The 15656-nt window shown below is 40.0% G+C and overlaps 1 protein-coding gene across 1 annotated transcript in view; it reads right to left on the bottom strand.

The window, feature by feature from the left end:
* sh2b3 (SH2B adaptor protein 3) overlaps positions 1-15656 on the bottom strand; it is a 122500-nt gene that overhangs the window by 58457 nt on the left and 48387 nt on the right. The window contains exon 2 of the mRNA XM_061928233.1: positions 13319-14422. Within this exon, the coding sequence (XP_061784217.1) occupies positions 13319-14395 (1077 nt within the window). The 5' untranslated portion in view covers positions 14396-14422. The remainder of the gene's footprint in view (positions 1-13318; positions 14423-15656) is intronic.

Genomic DNA, 15656 nt, shown 5'->3' with positions numbered 1-15656 from the left:
AAACATCAAAGCTAGGAAAAGAAAAGCGATACGCAATGTCAGTGTCACATATTGGCTCTAAATCGACAAACGGTGGGATGTAAATTTTCACAGGTTGCAGGGTCGGTTGGTCTTACTGGAGATACTGAAAACTAACGGCTGAGGCGGTATCGCAGCATTAGTGATGCTTCCATCTTCACTTCCGTCCTTTCAGCTGAAATGACAAGATTCACTTCTGCCGGCCCTGCTTGTTTTGTCATCACGTATGCAGAAGAAAAACAGACGTGATATTCACTCATAGTGGTTAACAAAAATACATTTTAATTGAATAAAATTACTAAAATTAGAACTTTAGTTAAAGCAGTCATTCCCGCAATGGTTGCAAAAATGCAGACTAACGATTGCTTTTAATCAAACTAACATCAGGTCCATGTTAGCAGTAATGTAATGCAAATACACATTTTGAGTTAGACCTCCCCAACTCAGTAAATACAGGAGTTCAATGGATTCGCTACATTTTAATAGGCCAAGTCCAAACAAACCACAAACACTTTAAAAACACTTACATTCCTTTTTTTTTGGGCCTCTGAGAGACTTTTGTAAACTACGGTCAGAAAAGAGAGATAAAAAAAACTTCAGCTTCAGCATATGAGTGTGTGTGTATGTGTGTGTGTGTGTGTGTAGGTGGACAAGTAATACTTCAATTGTGCCATAAGGAATGTGTAATATCATCTCATGTTTTTAAATTATATTTAACAACAAAACGTGAAGTTATTTACTTACGGTTGTTTTGTTTCATGCAGCGTCAGTTGTCAGACACGCGTGTGTGCATATTACATGCACGAGCAGAAAAAAAATATTCATGATGTTTCCTGGGCTTCATGAGAGTGTGCACTGATTTTAAAGACATATTCTGGTACATGCAATGTATCACTATATTGATAAACAGAGTTGTTATAGAGTGTTATAGTGTCACCAAGTCAGCTGTGGCTTCTTTTTAGGCATCTCATTGGACAATATGAGTATGACGGTTAGTGAATGTGTTTTCATGTAAACAGAAACTGTTTTGAAACTACACTTGTGTGGATGAAGATTGTTTTAGCACTGGAAAGGCGTTTTTGAAAATATCCATGTTTGTGTGGAGATGGCCTTAGCCTCTGTATGTTTATCCCTTTGTCGGCTGCTACAATTTAAAACCATTATTTTCATTTGTACATGATAGTTTAGAATGTTAAAATGTGACGTATAAAATAGGGCTGCAACTACTGACTATCTCAATAGTCGAATAATCGACTATCTTAACAATTAGACGACTAATCGTACACCTATTCGATGGCTCTTATTGAGCCATGGGCTTTTACATTCAGCTTGACATACTGTTTTTTTAGCCATGTGCTAACGAACAAGGAGGACGACTTAGTTCAGAAATAATAATTTATGAACTGTTCTGCTCATTAGGGGAAAAATAACTATTAACATTTCCTCCATTCAAAAACAAAGACAGGGAAAGTGCCATTAGATACAAAGTATACATTTTTTTTAATTAACAAAAGGACAGTCAAAATATGGACCAGTTCTATACTCTGGGCAGGGTCGTTGAGGGTGCATGGGAGTTTGCCCAACCAGTCTACATGTGTTTTGTGGACTTGGAGAAGGCATTCGACCGTGTCCCTCGGGAAGTCCTGTGGGGAGTGCTCAGAGAGTATGGGGTATCGGACTGTCTGATTGTGGCGGTCCGCTTCCTGTACGATCAGTGTCAGAGCTTGGTCCGTATTGCCGGCAGTAAGTCGGACACGTTTCCAGTGAGGGTTGGACTCCGCCAAGGCTGCCCTTTGTCACTGATTCTGTTCATAACTTTTATGGACAAAATTTCTAGGTGCAGTCAGGGCATTGAGGGGATCCGGTTTGGTGACTGCAGGATTAGGTCTCTGCTTTTTGCAGATAATGTGGTCCTGATGGCTTCATCTGGCCAGGATACTCAGCTCTCACTGGATCGGTTCGCAGCAGAGTGTGAAGCGAATCAGCACCTCCAAGTCCGAGTCCATGGTTCTCACCCGGAAAAGGGTGGAGTGTCATCTCCGGGTTGGGGAGGAGACACTGCCCCAAGTGGAGGAGTTCAAATACCTCAGAGTCTTGTTCACGGGTGAGGGAAGAGTGGATCGTGATATCAACAGGCGGATCGGTGCGGCGTCTTCAGTAATGCGGACGCTGTATCGATTCGTTGTGGTGAAGAAGGAGCTGAGCCGGAAGGCAAAGCTCTCAATTTACCGGTCGATCTACGTTCCCATCCTCACCTATGGTCATGAGCTTTGGGTTATGATCGAAAGGACAAGATCCCGGGCACAAGCGGCCGAAATGAGTTTCCTCCGTCGGGTGGTGGGACTCTCCCTTAGAGATAGGGTGAGAAGCTCTGCCATCCGGGAGGAGCTCAAAGTAAAGCCGCTGCTCCTCCACATGGAGAGGAGCCAGATGAGGTGGTTCGGGCATCTGGTCAGGATGCCACCCGAATGCCTCCCTAGGGAGGTGTTTAGGGCACGTCCGACCGGTAGGAGGCCACGGGGAAGACTCAGGACACGTCGGGAATACTATGTCTCACGGCTGGCCTGGGAACGCCTCGGGATCCCCCGGGAAGAGCTGGACGAAGTGGCGGGGGAGAGGAAAGTCTGGGCTTCCCTGCTTAGGCTGCTGCCCCCGCGACCCAACCTCGGATAAGCGGAAGAAGATGGATGGATGGATGGACAGTCAAAATAGCAGCAAGAAAAACAAACTTCAGAAAACAGCTTCCATACAATATATATACACACATATATATATATATACAAATATATATATATACACATTTATATATATATATATATATATACACACATTTATATATATACACATTTATATATATATATATATATATATATATATATATATATATGCATATATATATCCACAAAAATATATACATATACACATACGTGTATATATATATATATATATATATATATATATATATATATATGTGTGTGTGTGTATGTATACAGTATATATCTACATATATATGTATTTATATGTGTGTGTACATACATATATATATATATATATAAATATATAAATATATAAATATATATATATATATATATATATATATATATATATATATATATATATATATATACATACACACACAGTATATTTATTGTAATTATATATCCATCCATCCATTTTCTACCGCTTGTCCCTCTCAGGGACGTGGGGGTGCTGGTGCTTAACCCAGATGCATTCGGGTGGAAGGCGGGCACACCCTGGACAAGTCGCCACCTCATCACAGGGCCAACACAGATAGACACACAACAAGGCTAATTTAGTGTTGCAAATCATCCTATCCCTAAGTGCAGGTCTTTGGAGGTGGGAGGAAGCCAGAGTACCCAGAGGAGAACATGCAAAATCCACACAAAAAGACCCCGAGCCCAGGAATCAAACCCAGGACCTTCGTATTGCGAGGCACACGCACTAATATATACATATATATATATATATATATATATATATATATATATATATATATATATATATATACATATATATATATATAAATACTGTATATAAATTGTGATAATGATGTGTTTAAAAAGCTGCACAAAAGCATATAAACAAAGTTTAGCTGGAAGACTTTGGGTAAAATGATTGTCAAATCTATTTTTCACACAACTCTTTGTCATTGGCCAGCAAAAAAACAAGCTAACTGTCTTACCGAAAAGAGTAGGAGACTGCATCCTCCAGATGTCCGACATGCCTCGGCTTTAATCCTCCCACATCACAGACGTACTGCCATGAAAAGCAAAGTCCGCTTTGGGGTGTTTTAGGAAAATGTTCATATGCTTTTGATGTTTTCACACATGTGGTGGCTGCAACCATTTTTCTCTTCTGGTTAATTTCGGCCTGGGTGATAAATTTTAGTTTTTTGTTGCAGACTATTTAAAAAATTAAAAATCTATGTTTTACGCTTCTTGTTCCGGCATACTTATTTGCCCCCAGGAACTTCCGTACTTTAGCTTCCACACTCCCCCTAAATCCTTAGGGAGATCCATAGACCTAGCACAACATGACTAATGCTAACGCAAATGAGAGTGAGACGCTTGTGCCAAAGAAAATAATAGTGTTGTCAGAGGTTTGGTTTTGCGACAACAGGTCGGTAACAAAAAGACTGCATGCTGCAAAGTTTGTTTAAAAAAGGCAGCAAAACAACAAAATTATTCCAGCATTTGAAACTGAAGCATCCAGTCGAGTGGGGAAAATTAAACTCTTTACAAGTCGATCAAGAACACACAAACAAACAAACTCCTGCTAAATAACAGCTTACTGTGGTGAAATCTTTTACACAACATGTACGATAAGAAAAAAGCACAGTGGAGAACGATCACTAAAGCGGCCACCCTGCACGTCGCTAAAGTTGTGGTGTCTGAACAGTGGAAAAGCCTGTGTTTATCCACTTATGTTGTGTTTTCACAATGATGAACTAATGGTTCCACTTTCATGCCAGTTAAGGATAAAATAATGAAACACACTGTTGGTAGTTCTTAGATTCAGAACAGCGTTGGATTTGTTGAGTTCATTTAATTTTATTTTTCAGTATGAAATGGTTTAAGTTAGTAAACAAATATATAGTTTAAACCAGGATTACAATTTCAGACAAATTGATGCACTTAAAATGTTTTCCGTTACAGACTAAAAAACAATGTTAATAAAGTTATTTTTTGTTGTAAGTTAATCTATATTTATTTTTTGTTTTCTAGACAAATGACACCATTTATAGTCGAAGAAAATAATGGAGAAGCACTGCGTTAAGGTGTGGTATGTTGTCATCTTGGACAAGTCACTCTTGGAAAATAGATTTTTAATCTCAATGAGCTTTTGCTTGGTTGAATAAAATAGATTTAAAAATGTTACTTAAAGCATTGCTAGTACATTATGCTTTGATGGAACCTAAAACTGATTAATTCATTTTCCATTACTTTCTCAGGAGGAAATTAAATTTTAAATTTAAACAAATCGACATATGACCACCCCTTCCAAACTAACATTAAAATATCTGACAATTTCCAAAGTTTGGCCAATTCAAAGCACATGCATAAACCTGTATTTATCATTTTGGATCAAACTTCCATTGCAAATACTAACAAGGCCGCAAATGTTTATTACACAATGCCCTGTTCCAACTTCAATTCCTTGTGTGTTAAACATACTTGGCCGATAAAACTGATTGTAGTTCTGATTTGTTGAGTTCATTTAATTTGCACCTGGGGATAAGTTGATTGGCAACACTAAATTGGCCCTAGTGTGTGGATGTGAGTGTGAATGTTGTTTGTCTATCTGTGTTGGCCCTGCGATGAGGTGGCGACTTGTCCAGGGTGTACCCCGCCTTCCGCCCGATTGTAGCTGAGATAGGCTCCAGCGCCCCCTGCGACCCCAAAGGGAATAAGCGGTAGAAAATGGATGGATGGATGGATGAAATGGTTTAAGTTAGAAAACAAATATATAGTTTAAACCAGGATTACAATTTCTGGCAAATTGATGCACTTAAAATGTTTTCTGTTACAGACTAAAAAACAATGTTAATAAAGTAATTTTTTGTTGTAAGTTAATCTATATTTCTTTTTTGTTTTCTATACAACTTGAATACACCTCACGGTGATGCTTGGACACATCATCAGTGATAAACCCGGGGTCATAGTGTGTTTCGGGTCTTTAATCATCCGGGGGTGATCAGACCCCGGCCTGTGTCCAAGTATACAAATGACACCATTTATAGTCGAAGAAAATAATGGAGAAGTACTGCGTTAAGGTGTGGTATGTTGTCATCTTGGACAAGTCACTCTTGGAAAATAGATATTTAATCTCAATGAGCTTTTGCTTGGTTGAATAAAATAGATTTAAAAATGTTACTTAAAGCATTGCTAGTACATTATGCTTTGATGGAACCTAAAACTGATTAATTCATTTTCCATTACTTTCTCAGGAGGAAATTAAATTCTAAATTTAAACAAATCAACATATGACCACCCCTTCCAAAATAGCATTAAAATATCTGACAATTTCCAAAGTTTGGCCAATTCAAAGCACATGCATAAATTTATCATTTTGGATCAAACTTCCATTGCAAATACTAACAAGGCCGCAAATGTTTATTACACAATGCCCTGTTCCAACCTCAATCTAGACAATGCAGAAGTGAAACAGGCTTTCGTTTATGCTCCACTGACAACACAAACACTTGATACACTTGAAAAGACTGCATTTCCACTTTTATTTACTGTCGACAACCACCCCCCTACCGTTGCCATATCTAAAACTCCATTGTCACTGCAAGTTATCAGACAAATCCTCTTGCAGGTATATCTGATAGATTTCTTTGAACTTTTTGCATTTGCGTCATAGCTGGAACTTTTCTCACTTTAATATATTATCAGTTGCCAAGCAGCTTCCTCCTTTGGCTAAATTAGTTTTCTGATAATGCTGCTGTTTCACACAAAATACACATACCAAGGATATAAATAACATTACAGCCACACTCATTACAGCCATATTTGCGCTCACACGCTGTTATCAAATGTGTGAAACATCCACACAAGTTTAAACAAATTTTCCTCACATGATCTTTTTCTCCACATGACTCTAAGCTTGTGTGCATGATAGTGAACAGCTCTCCTGCCTTTTAAGGCCATTCTCTGGGCCCTTAAGTCTCTGTCCTGCCAAGATTCCACACGCGTGTCTGCAAGCACAAACACACAAAAGCGAGAGAGCCCTCAAAAGAGCGGCCATGAAGTCGGCAAAAAACCCTGCCAAGGCCTTTGCACACGTATGCACGGGCATACAGCGCTCTGGCTCTATCATTAACTCAATTACTTTAAGCATGTGGTTGGGCTAGCAGCTGGCAGAGAGGTTGAGAGCTTCTAAATATAAAACACTACCAAGTGCACACATGCAACATCTTTCTCACTGACCTACCATAAGCATGTGGGCCAGAATACACACTGGCACACACCCAGAGGAGACAACGCTCTGTTTCCATTGACCTTATGGATGGCTGTGGCTAGGACAACAGTCAAGTGAGCCACTATGATTACCGGTTCGGGGCTCCTGGGGACTGGGTGAGCAAATATAAGCCGCCTTGCAGCTGGACCCAACTTGATATATTGCAGTGTTTTCTACCACGATGTGAGAGCCAAGCACAGGCCCAAGCGTGAGTAAAGCAAAGTCTAGATCACTGCTATGACTGTGGTGCAAACTCAAACATGCAAGTTTGTTCGGCTCAAAACCTGGCACATCAACGCAAGTTTCGTATTCAAGTCTGATCGAAGTCACATGTAGAACACTTTTAGGAAAGCATGTGGCTGAAGTGAGCCCCAAACAAACAGGAAGCAGCGTGGGAGGCGTATCTACTCACCACAGTGCAAGAGATGAATTCTTGCACATTGGTTTATAATAATTTCACATAAAAATGTTGAAGTTACATGTACAGGGTTTCCCCCGATTACCTTGATTGTGTGTGCGTGTGTGTGTGTGTGTGTGTGTGTGTGTGTGTGTGTGTGTGTGTGTGTGTGTGTGTGTGTGTGTGTGTGTGTGTGTGTGCGGGGTGTGGTGTTTGGGTGTGGGCGCGCGTGGGTGTGTGTGTACTTCTAAGGCTGCGTTCACACTTGTAGTTAGGTACCCTTGTCCCAAACAAAAATCTATTTGTGGTGGTTGGATGCAGGGGGCTCGATGATGTCATAATCCAATTTGCATAATTGGCAGTGAAGAATGTCCATAGATGCATTGGAGACATTGTGGGAGAAGCAAAAAGTGAGTTAAAAAGCAAAGCAAAATATGCAAAGAAATACAAATGAACTTTCTTCTGTCACTACTTTTTGTCTTCTTTAAGTCACAAACAACACTTAAATGGTTATACAGTAACTTAGTTATGTTATAACTGGGGATGTCACGCTATGAACATTTCTTATCACACTTATTGTGACCAAAACTATCACTATTATCATTATTATTGTGGTATTTTGAAATGTGCTCAAAATTGTAAAAAAAAGTGCTCATATATGTATATATATATATATATATATATATATATATATATATATATATATATATATATATATATACACAAATATATATATACACACATATATATATATATATATATATTATATATATATATATATTTTTTTTTAACCAAGTTTTATATTAATAAAAACACATTCAAAATTATTTCCTTTTGTAGAATAAAAATTTTTGTAGATAAGAACACTGAGCTTCATGTACCCCAAGTAAAAATTGAATGTGCATATGAAAGCACAATCTGCTTGTAAGTACTCCGCACGCGTGTGTTTTCTAGCATGTCGTGACAATGGCACGTCATAATGTCCATTGAAAAAAAACAGTAGAGGTATTTTTCAGAGGCAGTATAGTACAGTTTTTAATTCATTAGTACCGAGGTAATTTATTAGTACCGGTATACCGTACAACTCTAAAACAAAGTAATACGTCAGAAACAAAATAATAACATAAATAAATACAAATACATGTGAAAATTGTGCAAGATAGCACCTTATGGACCTAAGAAATAAACAAATGAAAACAAATTTTGCAAGATGGCACCTGATGGCATTGTGACGTAACTGCACATTTTGTACATATAGATTAAAATAGTGTTCATATATGAGATCTCGTTTTACACACGGGGCTGTACAACTATGGCCAAAATGATAATCAAGATTATTTATATCAATATTGAAATCACGATTATTAATGAATGTGTGCATATATATATATATATATATATATATATATATATATATATATATATATATATATATATATATATATATATATATATATATATATATATATATATATATATATATATTGCACTCCCAGGCAATGTACGATGCCCCCCCTAGAGACTGTTGTCCCATGTTTGCGAATTTTCGGTGGTCTTCAGTAGAGTGTGGAGAAGGAATAGGAAGAGGCACCTAAACGTTCCCCGGCACCAGCCGCCTGTCCTGAGAGTCGGCTGTTTGTTACACCTGAGCTACGTCCTGCTGGACTTTTGAGGCCGTTGCCCATCCCCTTCCATCCTCGACCCATCACTTCTATCCGATTTCTATCACAGGTTTCCATTGGGGGGCCTGGAGGTATTGTTGCATTTTTTTCATTGCACCCTGCTTTTCCTTGTTTTCGTGCTTGCTCTCCTTTTGTGTTTTTTTTCTCTCCTTAGATGCCATGGCGCCAGGGGGAGGGCAAGAAGAGCTGAGCGTACCTGTAAGCAATCACCACCAGGCTTCTTAAGTTGATTGCGTCCACCTGCCGGTGTTGGATATTTGTCTGTTGTTACCTCGCTGTCAGGCCACATGCCTGATCATGGTCTACTTCTGCCAGCTCTAAGTATTTCCTGTATACTTTCTATTGAGTATTAGAAAATGACTTTTTTGTGCCCAGCCTCTTCCTTGCCTCCCTCTAGGCACCTTTCTTTTGTAATTTGTTTTTTACTAGTTTTTTCGTGGCACAGGCCTCCTACACCATTGTTTTTTGTATTTACTCCCGAGCTCTGGATTAAAGCTTCTTGTGCTCAATGCTGTCATCTCCTCTTTGCTCCTGGGTTCCCGCGTAACCTTCCATCTGTGAGGATGTGGAGATCTTAGCTGACGACACAGTTTTCTCTATTCACGGTTCAGATGCAAATACAGACAAATACAAATACAGACAATGGCCAGAGCAACAGAGTGGCTAAACGAGTCCTGCCTTACGCTGATCCTACACTAAATAAGCTGGATCCTACACTAAATTTGAAAAATCATGTTAAAAAGGTACGTCATGTTCTGAAATACAACATTGCCAACTTCCAGCTCGTTATCATTGGAAGCAGCTAAATCGTTTTTCAATGCAATGTTCATATCACATATTTTGTACTGTATGTCCTCATGGTTTCAACCCAAACAGACCATTTTAAATTCTCTCAGATCATTACATAGTTTTCAAGTTGGCAATCAAGCACTGAAAATCCTCAAAAAAGCCTCAGCAATACCAACATTGTAACATTCTTGCAAAATACAGTATACTTGGCTTTGAAAACTTGATAAGGTACTCCAATATCTGCCTGGTACATAAGATCCTAAATGATGCTGCTCCTTCTAAACTAAACTAAAATATACGTTCAGCTACACTCTCAACTAACAAGCAGAGTGTAAAGTCTATATCTAGAGGTGACTGTAATGTCCCCCAAAAAAGTCTGCCTTCTCCCAATCAGCCTTTTCCAACAAAGCCATCAAAGAATGGAATGGGCAGTCAGGCAGTCAACGACTGGCTTTTAGACCACCAGTCCTGCTCACACTAACAATACCAAACGGGTATTTGGCCATCAGATCACACACCCTCCGGGTACCATTTGATGGCCACCAGAGCCTCTTCAGGAAATCACTACCAAGATACAGGAATAACAAATAAAAAGGTACTATCACTGTACTTACTGGCCCCAGTGTCATTCACACTGAAGTAAATCCCAAAAGCGTAAAAGTTGTGGAAAAGTCCAATAGTGTAATATCGCCATTTTGTTTACATATGCAGTACCAATGGGGTATATACGTAGCTATTGGATGATACCCTTGTGGGTACCATCTGATGGCTACTCCACTGTATGCTGTGTTTTGTGGATTTTGATAAAACTGTTACACTTTATATACTTTGGCGCTTTAAATGATGCTGCTAAAATTCTGTAACTTGACCGCACATTGATTTGTAAGTCGCACGGTAGAAATGGATGGACTTTCTCTATGTATTACACTTGCATTTTAAATTGCTTTTTATTATGTAATTTCTATCTTGTTATGTATTTTTAATCTTGTGTAATTTTAATTGTGGATGCTGATTGTGCCATAAAAGGACTACAAATGGAAATTAGCATGGTGCTAAATCTGGTGCAGCCATTTTTTTAATGTAACTGCACATGGTCCTTCAAGTTAAAGTAAAAGTTGAAGTATCAATGATTGTCACACACACACTAGGTGTGGTGGAATGTGTCCTCTGCATTTGACCCATCCCCTTGTTTACCCCCTGGGAGGTGAGGGGAGCAGTGAGCAGCAGCGGTGGCTGCGCCCGGGAATCAATTTTGGTGATTTAACCCCCAATTCCAACCCTTGATGCTGAGTGCCAAGCAGGGAGGTCAAATAAACTTCACACTTCAAATAAACAAATACATACATGCATATATATACATATTTACACACATATACGTTCACATGCATATATATATATATATATATATATATATACTGTATACACATATATATATATATACACACATATACTGTATACTTATATATATATATATATATATATATATATATATATATATATATATATATATATACACTCACACACATATACATATATATATATATATATATATATATATATATATATATATATATATATATATATATATATATATATATATATATATATATATATATTTATATTAGAGATGTCCGATAATGGCTTTTTTGCCGATATCCGATATTGTCCAACTCTTACGGTAATTACCGATTCCGATTTCAACCGATACCGATATATACTGTCGTGGAATTAACACATTATTATGCCTAATTTTTTTGTGATGCTCTGCTGGATGCATTAAACAATGTAACAAGGTTTTCCAAAATAAGAGAACAACTTTAACTCAAATTATGGAAAAAAGTCCCAACATGGCACTGCCATATTTATTATTGAAGTCACAAAGTGCATAATTTTTTTTAACATGCCTCAAAACAGCAGCTTGGAATTTGGGATATGCTCTCCCTGAGATAATCCTGATACCCACTACAACTATGGGAAATACTATACTTTGACTTTCACAAAGTCTAAGTCTAAGTCTAAGAAAGTGCATTATTCTTTTTTTTTTTTTTAAACATGCCTCAAAACAACAGCTACAAAAACAATGAAGGCACACAGCTTCAGTCCAGAGTATACTAGAGTAATAAAGTAAACAATAACATAGTCCTCATTTAGTGCAAGACTGCCTGGCATACTGTATAACAGGAAATTATAAACTGGGCTCAATCTGCCCTGCTCTAACGTATTTGTATGAGTCACACAAATGTGCTGCAAGCTAGTGGTGAGTGCTTGAAGTGGCCTACCAATCACCCAGAGCTTCTGAAATGCTGCGTTGAGACAGGGCATCTCCGTTCACTGCAAGCTGCAAAGTGTGCGACATGCAGGGCAGACTATCCACACCAAACTCCACCGTCGTGCGTTGTCCCTGACCACAACGTGAGCTTTCGCCCCGGGGTAGTTTTTGTTGTATTTTAGTTTTTTCTCGGCGGAGTCTTTAAGCGAAAACTGTGTGGTACTACTTTTTCTCGTTGTTTGCTTTTCATCCATCTTCCGCTTGTATTCATCGTGTATCTCCTTATGATTCTTGAAGAGATGGGAGATTAAATTACTCGTATTAAAGGAAGACGTCTTGGTTCCTCCTCGCATAACCAACTTTTTGCAGTCATTGCAAATTGCCAGTTTTTTATCCGTCAGACACACTTTAAAATAATCCCAAACCATAGACATGGTGTCGTTAGTCAGTCACCGACCGAGCTCGCTTGTTAGCCACGGCTACAGCACCGGCAACAACACACTCTTGTTGTTGTTATGCTCCGCTCGTGGCGGTTTGATGAGGTCATCAAGCGTCGCCAGTAAACCTCTCATACTGCAGTCGTCAACTCCTGTGTTGTGTGTGGGAGAGGGGGGAGGGGTGAGGGGAGGGGCTGCTGACTGGGTTTATATCCGTGTTTTACCGGATATGTACCGCTCCGTACAACGGCGTTTTAAAAAGTCATTAATTGTACTTTTTGAAACCGATACCGATAATTTCCGATATCACATTTTAAAGCATTTATTTATCGCATTTAAAGCAATGCTATATAGGCACAAAAGCTTGTGATCACGACACCGCTATAAATAGTTTGTCTGCGTTTGCGCTTATAATAACAATATCTTTAATACTTGGTGAATATTCAAGTCACACAATGTACATTGAGTGTTTTGGGTGGTTTTTGGATGTTATTTATGGGGTTTTATTGGCGGAATAGCGGACCTCCCATTAGCTCCGTTGTAAGTGAAATATGTTTTACCAAAAAATACATCCGTCCTCGTGTCTTCCATAATGATTGTGAACGATAGGCAAAAAACAAAAAAAATGCAGTTCACCTTTAATGTCTGTGTTTGATTTTCCAGCTTGGCAAAAAATATTGTGAAAAATGGTGACTTATGGTAATTGATTCAAACAACTGTGTGCATGAACATGTGTTCTTACCTTTGGAGGATCATAGAGCTCCAACTGGTAGCTCTCGCCTCCTCTGCCTTCAGCGTCCCTGATCCTCCTGACCAGCAGGCGGCAGCGCTGCCAGCGCGGCTGCGAGTCTGAGATGGTGTCGTCCACGAGCAAGTACCTCAGCTGACCTTCTTTACAGCAGCTGTTGAACTCTGACCTGCGTAACCAACGGAAACGATCCAGGAAGTTGGAAGCTACTCCAGATAATGACGGTGAAGCTGCAGGCGCCGCGTCAAAGTTCAGTGAAGAGCGGGTTTGTGAGAAAGAGGAGGGGCTGTTTGAGGGGCTGATGACGGCATGGGTAGGGTTGCTGGCAGACAGGTCCTGTGATGAGGGGGGCCTAGGAAGAGGCCGTTTCTTAAAAAGCCGCCTGACAGATTGCCGAATCTGACTAACGGAGAAGTGTGTGACATCGTGTGCAGGATTGGAGGCTGAGGAGTCAGATGCTTGTCGACTGTCTGTGCCGGACAGCTCCTCGTTACTACGGCTGCGGAACAGCACCGACCCGCTTCCGAAACTACGGGTCAAGCCCCTGAGCAGCACTGGGTTTCTTGATCGGGGGTTTCCTGGGGCACACCGCAGCAGTTCCTCTTGCTCCCTGCACACCACAACCGGCTCAACTTTGGGGGACACCACCGCAAAGCGAGCGGCTCCTCCGGCTTGTCGACCCGCCTCCCGGTAGTCTTGCACCCCAGACAAAGAGGTGATCCGTAATCGACCGATCACGGTCTGCGAAGGAATGGGTGGGGCCACCGTAGCGGAATTGCTGGCAGCAGTGGGGCAAGTGCTCTGCTGGAGGAGAGAGCCATCTTTATCGACCTCGTATGTGAAGTGCTGCTGGAAGAGGTCAGTGAACTGCTTGGAGAACGTCTCCGGCGGGAGGACCTCATGTTGGGGGCGCTCCCTGGCAAAGCTCCGGTAGTGTCCCGCAAGTTGGCGCGCAGTGGCGATGGCGTGCAGCTCGCAGAACTCTCTCCAGCCTCTCGGGGGCGCTGCAACGCCAGGGCCGCCTCCTGATGTTGCACTGGTGTTGGCTGGATGGAATGTGTTACCATTCATTGCAGTTACCAGACCGGCTGAGAATCACTGCAGACAAACACACAAACATTTTTGTCAAGAAAACACCCGTTGTTCGATTTTATCCGCCTTTTATCTCAAACAATACACATTGAATTACTTGAGTCAGCAACAAAATCTCTGTAAAAAAAGAAAAAAAAGAAAAGTGAATCTAGACCACCAGTCAGTTGAAGCCCGCCTCCCTATCAAATTTGGAATTGATCTTCCAGTGAAGACTAATAATGTGACAAGCAGGGGGAAAAAAGGAAAAATTTAAGATGATTAAATCTCTTTGCACAGATTGCAGAAGGTTATGTATGCGAAATGAATGAATACAGAATTAAGTCATTGAGACAGACACTGAATGAGGTCTGACGAAGGAAGTATGGTTGGAAAATTTCTCAATCAACCACACTGCCGACTCTGCCATCTGTACGCCTGGGTGTTGACATGTGACCGATTTCAAGGCGCAGCCCCACTCCTGCTTCAGTTTCCTTTTTTGCTCTTAAGTTGAAACATTCACTGATCACAGTTAGGATTACCACCGGGACACAAGAATTTGTCTTGAAATGAATTGAGAATCATTAAATTGGGTGCAATACAACCACTTTTATAGCGGTATAGCTCGGTTGGTAGAGTGGCCGTGCCAGCAACTTGAGGGTTCCAGGTTCGATACCCGCTTCTGCCATCCTAGTCACTGCCGTTGTGTCCTTGGGCAAGACACTTTACCCACCTGCTCCCAGTGCCACCCACCCTGGTTTAAAAATGTAACTTAGATATTGGGTTTCACAATGTAGAAGCGCTTTGAGTCACTAGAGAAAAGCGCTATATAAATATAATTCACTTCACTTCACTTCACTTTTACACATGGTTATACAGTATGTTTGTTGCTATGGTTCTTTTGCAATGTGCAACAAAAGATAACAAGTTTTGACCTGAAATACAAACCTCATTTGTAAACAAACAGACCATGGTGAGGCCTCATGAAAATTCATTTTTGGACATGCTGACAACAAGATTACCTCTGAAGTTAATTCTTATGCAACAAGTATGCTTTAAGGTGCTTTCACATCCAGAAGTTACTGGTTTTAAATATTATTTAATAGAGACCTGTGTTGATTTTTACCTTTTTGCTCTTATAAATGTTGTTACATTGTTGGATACTCAGGGTAAACAATGCCAAGATGGTTCATGCATTTGGACGTGAGCTTGCACGCAGTTTTGAATGCCTTTGGTCACAGTGTAGTGGACGTACAGTGTGGTA

Source organism: Nerophis lumbriciformis, linkage group LG33 (assembly GCF_033978685.3).
Source record: "Nerophis lumbriciformis linkage group LG33, RoL_Nlum_v2.1, whole genome shotgun sequence".
Lineage (NCBI taxonomy): Eukaryota > Metazoa > Chordata > Actinopteri > Syngnathiformes > Syngnathidae > Nerophis > Nerophis lumbriciformis.
The sequence above is the reverse complement of the archived record's forward strand: the minus strand, read 5'-3'. Positions and strand labels throughout refer to the sequence as shown.